The following is a 16,359-nucleotide window of genomic DNA, read 5'->3' as shown; positions in this document are numbered from 1 at the left end:
TGAGAAAAAATGGACCTCAAAAGTAGAGGATTCAAAGTTGCAAACCCAGGACCAGAAGTTCCAGTGACGCTACTATGGGGAAAGTATACAGAAAAGATAGTTCTTTTCTATTATATTAGTATTAGTTAGTGATCCGGGCTCAATGAGCCCTTTCTTACGTGATGAACTGTTGGCACCAATCCTATATTTTGTCTTTGTGGACCAAGGAGAAAGGGGGAAAAGGGGGGCTCAGCAGGAAGAGGATTGTACCATGAGAGAAGCAAGGAGGTTAACCTCTTTTCTTTCAAATATACAACATGGATTCTAACAATGTAATGTAATTGGACTCTCATGTCGATCCGAATGAATCATCTTTTCAATAGAGGTAATGTTAGCTAGTTAAGAGGATAGCAAGTTACAAATTCTAGCTTTCAAAAATATAAAGGGATAGCTGCTCCTTACTACAGATCCAGCTCCATGGGTCACCATTACTTCAAAAAATCAAACAGAAAGAAGGCAACTCCTAAACATATATGCCTACACTGCCTGTGCTTGGTGGGTAAAGTTCCACGCTAAAAACAGTATCTTACCTGCATGAGGTCCACAAACCTCTACCTGCATTAATTACAGCTCAAGGCATAACAGTATGCCATAGCTTATGTGGTGCCACCGACAGTCACATGGTCCTTTCTTAATTAATTTTGTCAGTGGATTTATCTTGAGCATCTAGTGGCAAGGAATTCACCAACAGGAAATCATTTTTCCCAATATGGATCAGGCAAAATGAACTGAGCGGAGAATTAGTCTCTTCTAATTTGGCTACTCTAATTGCTGAAGAAGCAAACCAACACATACGCTATTCAGAAGCAGCTTCTTTCACTGAATATCCCTAATATTTTGGTGTCATGCTATGCACTTTGTCCTTGAAGAGGAATTCTTGCTATGCACTTTGTCCTTGAAGAGGAATTCTAACAAGAGAACGCTTGAAGTCATTCTAGAGGCCACTATCAAATGTAGTGTTGGAATAGATGTCAGGCAACTACAAGCCGAAGCTGACTGCTACTTCAAATGCCTTTGATTCAGTCAGCTTGGAAGTGACTGGAGACAGAAGCCCTCCAGTTCATAATGTACCACACTAATGCTAAACAGAAAATTTATTCTATTAATGCCTATTCTTTCAACTTAATGATAATTCACTTCTTTCACCACAACTCCTTACTTTCCCAACCCAGAAATAATGATTCACTTGGTTAGGACAGCATTAAAACTATCCACCACCAACCAATCGATTGTGGGTTTTGGGAGAGGGTGGCAGGTGTGGGATGGTGGCCAGGAAAGAGAATATTATTTACTTACAAGCTAAGAATTTAAATCTCCAGGACATTGCAACAGCAGCAACACCTTCCATGTCTTTCTTCTTTACATATGGGATAAACATCAGAAGGTTATGCATAATCACAGCTGAATAATGAAACACCTAACCACTACTTAAGATCATATAAGAGTTACAATCATCACTCTGAATTCCCAACACCAAACTTAGGGTAATGAAAAACTCTTCTGGAGAACAGTTCCCAAACATAGCCTAAAATAACTATTCCAGTGAATTCAAGGTGCCTTCAAGTCTCCAACTGTGGTGAATTAGACAATAAAGGATGATAAACAATGAGATTCAAAGGGCTACTGAAAGAGAGAGCTTCTCTGCTTCCTACAGTCAAGGTATTTTAGGTGTGGTTCAATTCAGAAAGCAACTATAGACATAAGATGGATTTCAAGAAGAACAAGTACACCTAGAAGATGGTTCCCTTCTTAGGAGATCAACAAACCTCTCAAATCACTAAATCACCCCAACTCATTCTCAACTCAGAACATTACCCAATTCACAATGTGAAAAAGAGTTTGGTAATTTTTTTTATATGAGAGATTTGAATAATTAGAATTTTTTCATATCTAACCACAATTCTAATAACCTTTGTCATTATAAATCCTTGAAAAACTTAAACTCAACAAAGCTCACTAAAATTGAGTTCTCTTCCTTTATTTCTGTAGTGTCTTGCTATGATGCTTCAACATAAAATTTATCTGATAACCTTACAAAAATTTAACAAGAGGAAAAGGATTACCACCATAGCAGTCTGGAGAAAACTCCCATTTCTCCACTCATTATTCCTCAAAACTATCAACACCCAAAACCCGAACTCAACTCTCCGAATCAGTCCCAAACAGCTTCATCCTCGACAATGGGGTCTGCAAGAACCCCTCCACCTCAAACTTCTTGGGCGAACGCTCCCGATACTTAGCAAACTGCTCTCGAGCCTCTTCATTCCTATCCTGCAAGGTGTATATCATTCCCTTACAAAAGTAAGGCCTGAAATCACTGGGATCCTCCTTCTCCAGCTCCTCGTAGCTCCTCAATGCCTCGTCCACATTCTTCCGAAGAAACTGCATTTGGGCCATTATCAACCGCACATCGCGAGCCTCCTTCAGTTTGTTCTCATTCTCAGCCGTCCTCAAAGCGTCTTCCAGTCTCCTGATCACCGCGTCGCCCTCTCCACATTGATCCATTAACAATGCATTCCCGAACAGAGCTTCAAAGGACAGCGGATTCGAAGCAAGAATTTCCTCGAATACGTCGCGTGCCCTATCAGTCTCCCCCATTTCCCCTAGCAATCTCGCCATCAGAAACTTCCACTCCACCACCTCCGGCTGCGCCGACACTAACCGCTCCAGGACCTTCAGTGCCTCCCCGTCCTCGCCGTCCTCCAGCTTCTGCTGCAGCACCGATTTCAACGCCCCCAAAGCCTCAGAATTTTCAAGAAACTCGGACAACGGCGATGACTCTTCAGATTTCTCCTCAGGCGTCGCACTCTCCTCGGACAACACCATCGGCGACTCCGCTCTCGCCGGCAACGCACGGAACTTGCCCATCATAAAAACGGCGGCGGCGGTGAGGACAAGGGTTCCGGCGGAGGTTTTGATGGCTTTGAGAATGGGGTTGTTGTTGGCGGAAGCTGAAACCCTAAGGCGACGGTGGTGGTAGGATGGGGATATAGAGGGTCTGGGAAAGGCAAAAGAGACATTTGAGGATAGGGATGAGCGGTGGAAATGGAAGAGGGATGGAGGTGAAGAGCAGTGCATTATTGTTGTCAAGAGTTGAGAGAAGATGATGAAAATGGGGAAGAGTTGGGGGGAGGTAGGAGTCAGGACAAGTGAGGTTTTGGGTGGGTTTGAAGAGGGGAAGAGAGGAGAGGAAGTAGGTGATTCCCCAAGACAACCACCTAAAAGTCACACACCAATGACACCATACCCATTTTGATTTTAGTTTAACATTTCCCGGGTTGTTGAGGCTGTTGAAACTTTAGGCTTCTAATACGACATTTACAACTACATTTGTTTTTTTCAATTTAAATAAATATTTTCATTATTTATATCAGATTTAAATACGAAATCTATTTTTTAAAGACATGATTTTAATTTTATTTTTTTCCCGCCATGTTTGAAGAATGAAAAAAAATAATAATAATAATTCAACATCTCATTCAGTGGTGTGTTTGGATACACTTAAAGAATAAAATATATTATTGTGGAAATCAAACCCTATTCTCGTTAGGATTATATGATTTATCATACCAAACACACCCCATTTTGAAGCCTGAATTTTGTATAATGAAAATCCCTTCCCCATTATCCATCAATATTGTGGCCCATAATTGTCCCATCTTATGATTATGATTATGATATTTGAGTGCATATTTCCATGGTGGAGATCTCCTACCATTAATAAAAGTATTTAGTAATTTTAAATAATAAATGATGAGAGGGTTATAATTAGCAATTTAAATACATTATTATCCCTATAAAAAAAAAAAAAAAAGAAGATAAAGAAAGTCTCAGAATGTTAAGTATACATGCTTCATCAACTGTTCAACAGCAATCCAACGAAATTCTGAAACCTTTTCTAGAAAACTCCCCTGTAAAAGTATCAAACATCTTGAGTATTTTTAACACCAGAGAATTTCATTACAATCATCAATCAAATTAAGAGCATTCATTACAATCTAATAAGCCACTGTTATTATATACAGAAATTCATAAATAAAATTTAAAAAAAAAAAAAAAGAACCAAAAAATCCACACCTCAACCCCCTTTTTACCTAAACCCCCCCACCTACAGTATATCATCGAAAGAGGACCTCTGTGCCTCACGGACAGGCACAATCTAGCCAAAGAGAGCAGTCCTCTCTGCAACTCAGCACAAACTCCCACTAGCTCCCCCTCCAGAAAAGAAACTACCTAAGACCCCTTCAACAGTCAGTTTTAGCCTAGATCATAGTTTTTTTTATTTTGTTGGGCAATACCCACATCAACAAACTTTACAAAGTCCGACACCAGGAAAGGGAACCAGTCTAAACTTCATTCTTGAATATTTACAGTAGAGGAGAACAAAAATAAAACCTCTGGGATGGATGACCAGAGGACTTGAAGATAAAATGTCATGTTCCGAACCTCTTACCACCGCATTCTGAGCAGAACTTGGAGGTTTCTCTTAAATAGGGAGCTCCACATTCATCACAGAACTTTGCAGGACTGGTCGGCTGGAATGATTTATCAGTAAGGTTAAAAACAAAGAAGAGTCAATAAGACATTGGAACCAGGAAGGAAAAAGTAAATTGTCAGAAGTGCTTTAACGTTCCTATGGAAATTGAAATCATTTAGTAACATTAGATTTCCCAAATATTTTATGAAGTCACTAAAAAACAGACATCAAAAATGAAAGAAAAAAAAAAAGAAGAAAAAACTGCTGTCATAAACAAACAAACAACAAATAACCGTAGTAAGAACAATTAGCTGTAATGAAATTTCCAGGAAGATGACCATCATGTGAGAATAAAACAAGCTTATTAAATAGCCAATTACAGCTCAATTTCAACAATTTAATTCATCACAACAATGGAAAAGCTACATAAAAAGCAAAACCCTGGCAGGATATTTCAGAAAGAGCAATAGTATGGAATCTAATAACTTGAAACGCACAAATAGCATTGAGTTATTATCCTCATTATCACAAGGAAATGCCTAACCAGCATGGTACAAAGATCTGGAGTTAGGGAATGGTCATGAATTTCAATGCTTCAATTATGGATACATCAAAAACTGCATTTTCTGTTAAACATGTTTGAGGGCCAAAAGCTCTTTAGTGATGCAATGCCAGGAGGAGGTGCAAAGAGAAGGTTGGAAAACACTCCTCATCATGATGTTTCTAGGAGGTGTGCCTCCCAAAAGCCCTCAAAATGCAGCAACCAAACAACATTAGATACTTTAACAAAGGTTTACATATGAGGCAGATAGTATTGCAAAAGGTGTCATCAGTTTTCAAATACGTCATTGAGCAATCGGTATCTTCTACCTTAAGTTGCAATTTTCAGGTCGAAGGCTGCCCTAGCTAAGGACATCATTTTTGAAAAAAAAAAAAAGAGTAAAAGCATATTATATCTTTCCCATAGCTGCTGCCTCATCCAGGTAGTGGAAATTTGTTTGTAACCTCCCTTTTCCATGAGATCACACAATTAAATCAATCAGTCAGGGACAATGGATTCAAATAAAAATCTCAATTCTTTGCAGTCCTATGGTGTTGGCGTTTGAATTTTCCCCAGTAAGCATGTGTGCTACAGAAGCAATTATAGAGATATATTATGATACAGTATCTGTAAGTCCAACATGCAATTTTTTAGGAAAATTGAACTAAAACCCAACATTCTACTAAAACACAGGAGTGTTTGAATTATCAAAATGAAAGAATAAAACTTCAATTAAGAGAACCCTCACCAGTACATGCAAGCGTCCACTGACATGACCTCCAGTGATGGGTTGTAAGCAAGCCATATGTTGCGGGATGGTTGGTGACTGGTGGCCATGAGGAATTTCAGGTAAATGTGATGGTGGCCCACATTGATGACTGTGAGAAAAGTGTGCTGAATGCTGAGTTTGGTGAATGGGTTGATGATGGTTCTGATGAATAGGGTGAAACTGTGATAGTGATTGCATATGATGTTTGGATGGGGTAGCCTGCTGATTTTGTGGCTGCAAAGGAAACAAAACAAAACAGGTAATTCAGATGGTCAATGTTGAGATCCTAATTAAACATAAACATCTCCTTAATCACTCACATTTAATGAAACAACATGATTAAACTAGCTCTAAAATGTAGCATGAAAAGAAAATGTGTTCTACTAAGCATTTGAACCATATAACATAGAGGCCCTATTTGGTTGGCCAGAGTAGATGATTGGAATGGGAATGTCATTCTGTTTCCCACTAATTCTGGTGCTTGTTACCAACTTAAACCCCTAAATGTAACCCAATAAGTCACTACCATCACTTTAAAAACAATTAGCAAGTTAGTGCATCAACCCCACCTGTGTGGATATGTGATTCCAGCTTAGGTGGGAACAATAAATAAATACATCTAGTAGAATTCAACATGAAGAAGTGAGATTAAAAATGTTTTTTTTTCTACTTTAATCTTCCCAGTTTCCAGTTAGCAGAACTTCCATTAGGCCCCAACTCACATTAGAGCTCCACAGCAGATGTTGAAGATATTTGGGATGACCGGATTGTAATCTTCCTCCTGACTTATATGTGGCAATGGAAAATATCGAGCCATGCACTGTTTCATGGAAATGAAATACTTATGTACTAAGAGGCAGCATGTGTGAAAAATTAGTTTTCTGAAACAAGGTTGTTCAATGGATAAGGAGCAATACAGGAAAGGTATAATCGGCTCAGTGCAAATGCTGAAGGAAGTTGGGACATAACTTGGGTTTGATTCTCATGTTTGTTTATCATTTAAAACAAAAAAAAAAGACATAACATACAAATGAATACGTATATGAGAAGCATAGGTCACACAAATTGATGACAAGACAAGGGCAAGTCATCCACAATGCTTTAATCATGTGGGAAGAAGAGCGTTGAATGCAAGAGCAAGGAAAAGTGTCTTGATTCAAGTTAAAAATGCTAAGAGAACAAGAAGAAAGCTAAAGACATTTTAGGTTGAGGTACTGAGAATAGAAAAAATGCCAGATTTAGTGGGGATCCAAGATAGACCTGCACAGTGAAGGACTCCTCTACTAACAACAGATAGTTGCAATTAGAATTTTCTTGAGTTCCCACACACTACTCTGTGACTTGCATTTCCAAGGCAACACAAACAACAGTGTGAGCCTGATTCCAAATGTTTTTTCAAAAAACCTATTGATGCCTAACAATGACATCCAAGAAGGATGCAAACGATCAAATGAGGGACTTCATGACACTTACAAACCTAGAATTGAAATTTGGATAGCCATTCAAGTTTAGTGGAATCTTTACCACAAAACTTTGGCAGGACAAATCAAGCACACCAACATTAGTGGCTCAAATGGACAATGTTTACCAGTAGATAATAGATATTACTTTATGTCAGAGAGCAGAACCACTACTACATACATGAAGCTGGATAACAATGTGTCAAAATACCACTTTAGATCACCAACTTGCTAACAAACTAATCAGATTCCAGGTCTAGGGCTAGTTTTCAGGGCCAAATCCTGGTATGAATATTTGTAATGCTTTTCAATTGGCTGTTTTCAAATAGCCCTCCCCAAATTAACACTCACCACAGCATGGAGCCTACATGCTTCCTGCCCATCTATCCTGAGAGAAATGCAAATGGCCATCTCTCTGATTGCTGGCAATCAACAACCTTAGCTATTAGGATAGATCTAATTTGCATAAGTTTCAGTTAGGGGATTCCTCTAAGCTAGTGTGATTCTTTTGTTGGAAAAGAAAAAAAAAAGGCTTGGAAGGTTGCTCCGTTATGTGTGTTACCATATGGAGGGAGAAATAGGGAAGCCTTCAATAACTGTGAAAGTTTGGACCAAACAATTAAAAATTCTTTCTTGAACCTTTTTTGGGATTGGGTTAAATTGTATATTAGGGACGGTTCTTTGTCAGTGTTAGAATTTGTGGATTGGTTAGAATCTTTGTAGGGTGTGTTTGCTAGTTTTGTGACTTCACGCTTCTTTCTTGAGTCTTTTAGTTGCTTTGTATACATCATGTATACTCTCTTTTATCTATAATACATTTTATTTTATCAATCCAAAAAAAGAAAAAAACAAATAAAAAAGTGCAGATTAACAAAGTGTTCTTGCTGAGCTTTATATTCTTCAATATCTCCAAACAGAAATCATGAGAATCCAAGTAACTTGATACAACCTAAAAACAAATTTTCTTGATGAAAGTCAAAGTGCAAAGGCTCAACTCTTGGTAGCATAAGGCCACAAAAGGAAGTCTGGGTTGGTGAAAGCAAAATCTATGCACTAGTATCTGTCATTTTATACCTCCCTGAGATGTCTCTAATAAGAAAAGCCATTTAAATAGGATAAATGTAACCAACCAAGAAAAAACCTTTCAAAAGTCAGATAGTTGCAACTTCAGCACAGGATTTTTTTAGTTAGTCACTGGAACATCCCATTTAGATGTGGTTATTTCATAAAAACTCAGTACCATAGATATCCTATCAGATAAGCAAATTTATATACATTGTAAAGGATGTGCCTAGAAAGAAGAGAGAAAAAAAAAAGAATCTTACTTCATTTACAGTGCGAAATCCTTGTGCACTAGCCATTGTAGGAGAGGTATCCGTGCCAGGAAATGTCTGAGAAGCGAGAATATCATATGAATGAAACATTAGGTCCACTTTCAACTTTGGTCAATAAGGCCAAACAATTAGTAAGTTAAAAAATTGAAGGATGTCAAGCTTACAGGCAAACCAGGGATGTTCGACACAGGGTTTGATGCAACACGCCTATACTTGTGTCTTGGAGAATAAAACTTGTAGTCTCGAGCAGACACAGCTACTTCATCCCGGCCCGTCAATCGTTTAAACCTAAATGAATAGCATTCTAGTTACAGAAAAGTACACAGGCTCAAACCTCTAATTAATCATCAATCTTATCATTAGACAAATAAGAACTAAGTAAGATCAATATGCTTCTAAAGCACTCCATATAAATAAGAAAAGTGCAAGCATATGCCTTTTTCTCAACTTGTGTCAAACCCATTTCCAATTGTCAAATTATTTTTGCAAAAAATTAAAGGCAGAATGCCGCAACATAAACCATTACCATTCCAACTTTAGGGAATTAACTACTCATTGTGATTATAAAGCCATTGATAAAATGAGAAATAACTATCACATCAAAGGCCAAAAACAGTAGTGATAAAAAGGCATAAATATGAACCTCCAATTTCAAAGACAACAATGAGGAAGAGCAAGCCTTAATGTCATACCATAAATAAAAAGCATGCCATATCAACAGCAAAACACTACAATATAACAGACTAACTTGTCATGAAGATAGCAAATGTTGTGTTGCAAAGAAAGCACATACAAGATGAAATAGCCATACCAATCTGAAGCAACACAAGTTCAAAAGTGAAAGCAATATAAAGAAGGAAAGACTTCCAATTACAAAGAAAGCAGTTAGAGTCAATACAACCAGTAATCTTATCAAGAAAAAAAAAAGAACAAATTAAAGCACTCTCTAGACCTTTGTTTAAGTTACTGAGTCTGATTATCAAACAGATTTTGTTGCACATGTGAGTTTTCAAGGTGTTCAAACTCAAGAATCAAATGATATAAAGTTTCTGATCAATGTTCTAAAAGGCGATTGACTAATTGAGGCTTATGCCTTGAGGCAAAAGGCTATTGAAGCCTCAAGGTGAGGCTATTCAAATTAGCCTATACAGTTATAGCCTCAATATAGGGTAATCAAGGCTTAAGCCTCACCTGGTTCAGGTTTGTAGCCTCAAGGCTATTGAGACAAGCCTCAAATATTCAAAAGGTTTTAATGGGTTTAGGGCCTTTATAAGCTTTTTGTATATATTTTATAAGAGGTTTGAGCCTCAATATTCATTGGCAGTGTTTCTGACAAAAAAAAATATATACATTGGCAATGTTTTAAAAGGGTATTGAGACTTATTACTTGAGCCTATAGCCTCAACATAGGGTAATCAAGGCTTAAGCTTCACTTAGTTAAGGCTATAGCCTCGAGGCTATTGAAGCTTAAATATCAAATATTCAACGGTTTTAATAAATTGTGTTTTTGTGAGGCTTTGATATACATTTATAAGTTTTGTCTTGAATGCAAAACTAGGGATAGGTACATAGATGATCATTCAATGACCATAATTGGATTTATTGATTGGCTTAACTCCAAGTAAGGAGAAGGAGCTTTTTTTTTCTCTCTTTTCTTTTTTACTTGCCTACAGGTGCCTATTGTAAGTGTACCCTTTTCTTAGGTATTGTTAATATAATCCAATTTTTCCCATTAAAAAACAAAGGTCTAGGGTTAAACATTTTATAAAATAAGGGCTTAGTTAACAACCAATTGATCCTTTAAATGGAGAGGAATTAAAGAGATTGAAAAGAAGAAATAAAGGATTCATTGGTCATTGTAATGGTTGAACTCATACATTGACGAATGAAGGAAGAAAGGCAACTATAGTAAAACTTCAATAAATGAATGTTCAATAATTTTTTTTTTGATAGATAAACATATAGAAAATATGAATGTTCGATAAATTAATAATCTAAGTTAAATAATAAAATCTTCTGATCCCAACTTAAGCTAATATACTAAATTAATAACCTTTCTAAATATATAAAAATAATAACATTTTTAAAAATCCTTAAGGGCCCAAGGAAATATAAATTAATAATTGGCAAAGTACATTATATATATATATATAGTATGTGTTGAGTAACTTCATAATATAGTATAGAGTGACCTTTTATAACTTCTATTTTCTCAATTCACTCCTTGGAATCATCACATACTTGAAACCTCTTTATCTTTTAGGATATTACGTTTACACCTCTTTCTTTTAAAGGTCTTTCTATCATTTACAATTAATAACCATCTCTTATTTTTTTACTCCCCTAGGTGGCATTTGTTTTTTTTTTTTTTTTTTTTTACGTAAATCTAAATAAAATTTAATTTAACTCAACTCTAAATACAACTTAATAGTATTAAGTATTCAGTTGCTTTTTTATTATTTTATTTCTACTAAATATTAAGTATTAATAAGGTGAGGGTCATGTTGAGATTGTGTTTTGGTTGTTTCAAAATGTTGTAAAGCCAAATATTTTTATTTTTTCTATTCAATCAAAAAAAATTTAAAATAAGTAACAAGTTAAAAAATAAATTAAATAAAATAAAAGTTAACAAATAAATCATCTAAAATTTGAAAGCAAATTGTATTCAACATTAAGTTAAAAAAATAAACACCACCTTAGGCTTTTATGTATTAATTCATTTATTGATACCTTAATAACTTTTTATTAAATTATCAATAAATCAATAACTTTGTTAAGATAATAATTTCTCTTATTTCCAAGAGTATTATTTTATAGGGTTGGGTTCGAAGCCTGCCACCGATGATACCCTGAATTTAACTGGTGTTGGTTGCTGCAGGGCGGTCAGCGCCCCGAGATTTAGGTCCCCATGGAGAGTCCTAAGAGCTTGGCCATGAAAGGTTCCTCGATTATCAAAAAAGAGTATTATTTTATAGGGATTTTACTATATAATTAATTGATGATGAAGAAGATTTTGTAGACATTAACATTGATGTGGAGGATAATAGAGTATTGGATATGATTATGATTCCTTATATGATCCTTGTTAGTGATAGCAATGGTAGTGTTGAAGATTATTTGATAAAGCCATGAGAGAGAGTTGGCTTTAAGAAGAGAGAAAAAGGAATTGAATTAGAAACTATTGATAATAGCAAACAATTAATTTGGTCATTATGAATTATATGGTTTTCTTATTTTACACTTTTCATGGGTGTTTATTATTATTATTATTACCTTAAGACTGCTTTTAACCTTTTAAAATATTTGATGAGGATGAGTCTCGAAGATCTACTCAAGAAGAGGAAAAGAATGATTATTATACCTTAATTCAAGTTAATCTTGTTAGACCATGCATTGCAATTACCCTAAGACTATTAAATTATATACCCTTATTTCACCTAAAGGTTTGTACTTGAAGTTAGATTGTGGATCCCAAATCTTAATTAATTGAATTAAAAATCAATACTTATTGTATAATTTAAATAGGTTTATTTTAGGAAATCTTTATCCATATTCTATTATGACTTATTTAGATTAGTTATTTTTTACCTTTAGCAAATAATTAATCCTTCTAATCTAAAAACAATTGAACACATTAGAGCTAATCCTAAAGGACGACAACCCAGAATACTACAAAGTCATGGTAACTCTATCTCTGGCTTTTTTTTTTAATCAAAGTTATCATGTATTTAGACTTTAGTATTTTATTTACAACAGAGATTTGCAATCAGAGATCAAGAATGATTGTTAGATAGTTAGACCCTGAGATTTATAGTTTATCTAACTATAAACTCATTACAGAAGATGATATTAAAAAAATCATTTTTGACCTTCCTAAACTCCATTTTCTATACCAATCTCAATTCTCTTATCTCATTAATTTCTACAAAAGGGAATATGTCAAAGAACGTCAAGCCAGAGAAGAATATGAAAGTTTCCTCCTTCAAGAGATGATGGATTAAGAGACTTCAAGCAACAAAAGGAGCCAATTATTTGTACGTTTGTAAATATCAAGTAAAAAAAAACGTGTAAAAATTGAAGTCAAAAGGATGTGAATATTGAAGACAAATTTCACCATTCAGGTACTATTTGAATAGTGATGCATAGTAAGAAATAGCAAAGATTCCTAACATAATTCATTATTCAATTATTATTCAAGTGCTATGTTTCATTCTTGATAAGCTTCCGGAGAACTTCAATTTTAAGAAATGGTTGTCGATGGATTTCAAACTAGCTCAAGTTCATGGATTTTAAAATAATTCAAGTCTGTGGATTTCAATCAGTTTCAAATCCGTCAAAATTTTCTATAAATATAGTCATTCAATTCATCACAAGGCAAAGCGAAACATACTAAGAGTGAAAAAGAGCGAGAAATAAGAAGAGAGAAAATGATTAATAATTTTTTGCAAGCAAAATCTACTCAATTCTCATGAAAAAGGAAATATAAGGAGGAAGACCTATTCCATTGAAGAATAAGCATGAAGCATCATAGCAAACATGCAAAATTTAGGGCTCCAACTCACCACTCTGCATCATCAATAGGCACACTATTCGGTTTATCAACAATAACCAAACCATTGACAACCACAAACCGAACCCGTTTCTCTTCTTGTATTACTAATTCTGGGAATCTTGTCCTTGTTTCAATTGAAGTTGCCAATTCCCTTCTTTTAAATGTACAGGGTCCTGCAGGGAAAAAAATATTAAGATATATGCCAATGAATACAAAAGTGGCAGTTTGATACTGCATGGAAATAAGATTATTTCATTTTGTTAGTTCATAGTATTTAAAGCCACAAACACACTTTAGAATGGAGAAAAAACAAACCACAGAAAAAAAATAATAATAATAATAATAAAAAAAAACAACAGAAAATAGAATATTGTAATAAATACTAACTGTTGCTTTTCAAATTCTCTTTCTTTCTTTCTTTTTTCTTTTACCAGAAACAAACATTTCCATTCATCAAATTTCTGAATTACAAATACCCTACTTCCAGAAAAAATACACCTAGAAAGTTTATGGTCACACAACATGGGAGTTAAATTCCATTTAAAAATTCATTGATATATGAAGACAAAACTATGGATTTGGACCTATGGCCTCAGATAACAATCTCCCAATTCTGTGCAACCAACCACAGCCTTAGCAAAATGCGTTTAAAAGTAAGATAAATTTGTTACAAAGTCTAATGTGGAAAAAAAAAGGGGAATTATAGCATTTCCCTGTTTCCGAATCTACCCAAATGAATGAGATCATACATTTTAAACAAATAGCCCTGAAGAAGGCAATCTAATACCTTTTTTAGGAAATTTCTTAGCCAGCCTTCTATATAAACCACCAGCCGCTTCAAGGGCTACTCCAATGGTCTTTTCACGAATACCATTCAAGGAGGCAAGCCTGATGTTGACCTCATTAACTAAAGTTTCATACATATTCGCCACATACATCAAGGGTAAAACAAACCTTGGATCACCTTCATATTGCACCTCTCTTGATTTCCTTTTGTTTAGCTTATCTTGCCCAGATTGACCATTATAGTCAGCCTCAGAATCAGCAACTTCAATTACATGATCATCGATGAAATGGTCCACAATAATTTGCATAAACCTTGCCCTTGCTGCTTCAATTGGTGAAATATCTATTCAACATTCAATTCAAAACCATTAATGCATTTGAAAGAAAAGGAATCCACAATATCACATTCAATTTGGAATTTTCCTTTTCAAAGCAGTCCCTTATTTAAATCAGAAATATAAAGAAAATTGTAACTTACCATTGATTGTCAAAATATCATAAGGACCCCTTGAGGACCCATTGTTCTCAAGGCCAGAACGATCTTCTTCCACCCCAACAGTGTGAAGGGGCAAAGAATCCCTGTAAGACTCATGCATGCAGTCCTGGAAGAATAAAAATTATTTGGAACCAATTATTTTATTTAAGTGCAAAACAAACAATACATTCCAAATAGAACTTCATCATGAAAAACAAGGAAAAACAAATAGAAAGAAAACATACACACAAAGAAATTATGAGTCATAATTATCGGCTCCAATGCTGGTGTCACTATCTTCTCTATGGAAACATAGACAACACAGCCTCTAAAAATGTGTGCAAAACATTGCACAAGCTCTCACATTGCACATTTTCATGGCTGCAGAGATTACTTCACATGTACAAGGCGATTCCAAAAAGAAACTTAGCTAGCAATCTAGCACTGTGACAGCCAATGGCAGGTTGCCATCCAGCCTGAGGTTCCAGGTATAACCCACAGGCACTTGGATTATTATCAGGAAGTATGATCAAACCAATACCAACTTTCTAGTGTCATAATTCAGCAAGTTACGAGAAATTTTTTCTTTAAATTCAAATACATCAAATAATGAGGACAAAATTGAAATCCACATTGCTTGAACAGACAGATTCAAAACTATAAACCCATTTTTCACACATTATTTCCTTCTTCTCGAAAACTGGGTTACGGATATCTTGGCACTCAAATTCAACAATAAAAATAGAAATTCAAATATCCCCAATGGCACATAAAACTCAGCACCAAAAAGCACTTAACTGAAACATACTAACCGCACAAGAACAAAAATAGAAACTCAAACTTCAGTTCCATCACACAATAAACCAGGAACAATAAGTGGAATTAACACTCACAACAGCACCAGAATCATCATCATCGTTGTCCAAGCTATCGTCGGTGACTGCAGCATCGCGGTCCACAACATCGGCTGTGATGCCCTGGATGTCGCCAGGGCGGGCATCAACAGTATTGAGATCGTGCAAAGAGCTCCCGATAAACGAATTGGCCGACCTCAAATTGTAATGCTGCACTGGAACCCTACTCCCCATCAGAAACCCTAGAAGATCATCCAATCATCACAGTTGGATTATTCAAAACCCTAGAATTACAAAATCTCCACCTTCCGATCAACCAGAGCTCTGTCCTCCTTCGTCTTCTTCCGGAGAAGAAGTGAATGACTGTGAATAAGAAGAAGAAAAAGAAGAGAAATTGAGAAGCCATTGTTGGAGGCGTTGGACGATGAAACCCCAACGACCATCCAGACTGAGAGAGGGAGTGAGACTACGAGAGAGGAGAGAGAGAGGGGGGTTTTGATGGCCCAAACCTGTGACCGGAGCTGAGCTTTCGTTGACTGAAACCAGATGCCGAACCTAACTCTGATGTCCGCACCAGTTTCCAAGCCGGTAGGGTTAGACTCTTTAGAGAGTGTGGTGGACAGTCTGGACTCTGGACTAAGGGCCTCCGTGCCTTCTCCCTACTGCGAGCCCCCTCCACACAATTTCTAGGTTCGGAAGGGCTAAAATTAAAAAAATAAAAAAATAAAAAAATATATATATATATAGTTAATTTTCGAAATAAAATAATAACATTTATTGTTATGATTTCTAAATTGCTAAAATATTTTTATAGTTGGTAGTTGGTACAATGTTTTAAAAGCGGGACCAATTGGTCGATCCGACCATCAATCCATCATTGTTCTAGTTCGATTTGGTACTTTGAGTCGTCCAAACTTTAAATTGACTTAGAATCGCTAAAACTAATGGTTGGACAATGAACCGATTGAATTGATCAATTTTCTCTTAATCGAACGGTTCAAAAACCCTTTTTTTCCATTAAAACGCTCTAGTTATAGCATTGTCAATGTCTACACCATCATCCAACGAGAAA

General features: G+C 35.7%; 2 protein-coding genes across 5 annotated transcripts; both read right to left on the bottom strand.

Moving 5' to 3' along the window:
* Positions 1–1,992: 1,992 nt before the first annotated feature.
* LOC100852583 (protein SLOW GREEN 1, chloroplastic) lies at positions 1,993–3,314 on the bottom strand. Its single transcript, XM_003631297.4, has one exon. It carries the CDS (start codon positions 3,115–3,117, stop codon positions 2,179–2,181), a length of 939 nt encoding a protein of 312 aa, XP_003631345.1. The 5' UTR covers positions 3,118–3,314; the 3' UTR covers positions 1,993–2,178.
* A 663-nt stretch (positions 3,315–3,977) lies between these two features.
* LOC100854940 (uncharacterized protein At2g02148) lies at positions 3,978–15,983 on the bottom strand. 4 transcript variants are annotated; one of them, XM_010656471.3, is made up of 10 exons: positions 15,797–15,954; positions 15,327–15,650; positions 14,437–14,560; positions 14,127–14,301; positions 13,960–14,060; positions 13,183–13,345; positions 8,785–8,908; positions 8,612–8,677; positions 5,806–6,060; positions 3,978–4,574 (listed from the first exon to the last, which is right to left on the bottom strand). In XM_010656471.3, the coding sequence occupies exons 2-10, from the start codon at positions 15,519–15,521 to the stop codon at positions 4,473–4,475; spliced, it is 1,305 nt and encodes a 434-aa protein (XP_010654773.1). In that variant the 5' UTR covers positions 15,522–15,650; positions 15,797–15,954; the 3' UTR covers positions 3,978–4,472. The 4 variants fall into 4 exon arrangements, with proteins under 4 accessions (XP_010654773.1, XP_010654765.1, XP_010654778.1 ...); XM_010656463.3 differs by having other exon boundaries at positions 13,960–14,301; positions 15,797–15,983; XM_010656476.3 differs by lacking the exon at positions 13,960–14,060 and having other exon boundaries at positions 14,137–14,301.
* Between the last annotated feature and the right edge of the window lie 376 nt (positions 15,984–16,359).

Source organism: Vitis vinifera, chromosome 1 (assembly GCF_030704535.1).
Source record: "Vitis vinifera cultivar Pinot Noir 40024 chromosome 1, ASM3070453v1".
Classification (NCBI taxonomy): Eukaryota; Viridiplantae; Streptophyta; class Magnoliopsida; order Vitales; family Vitaceae; genus Vitis; species Vitis vinifera.
Note: the sequence above shows the minus strand (reverse complement) of the source record. Positions and strands in the feature narration are given on the sequence as shown.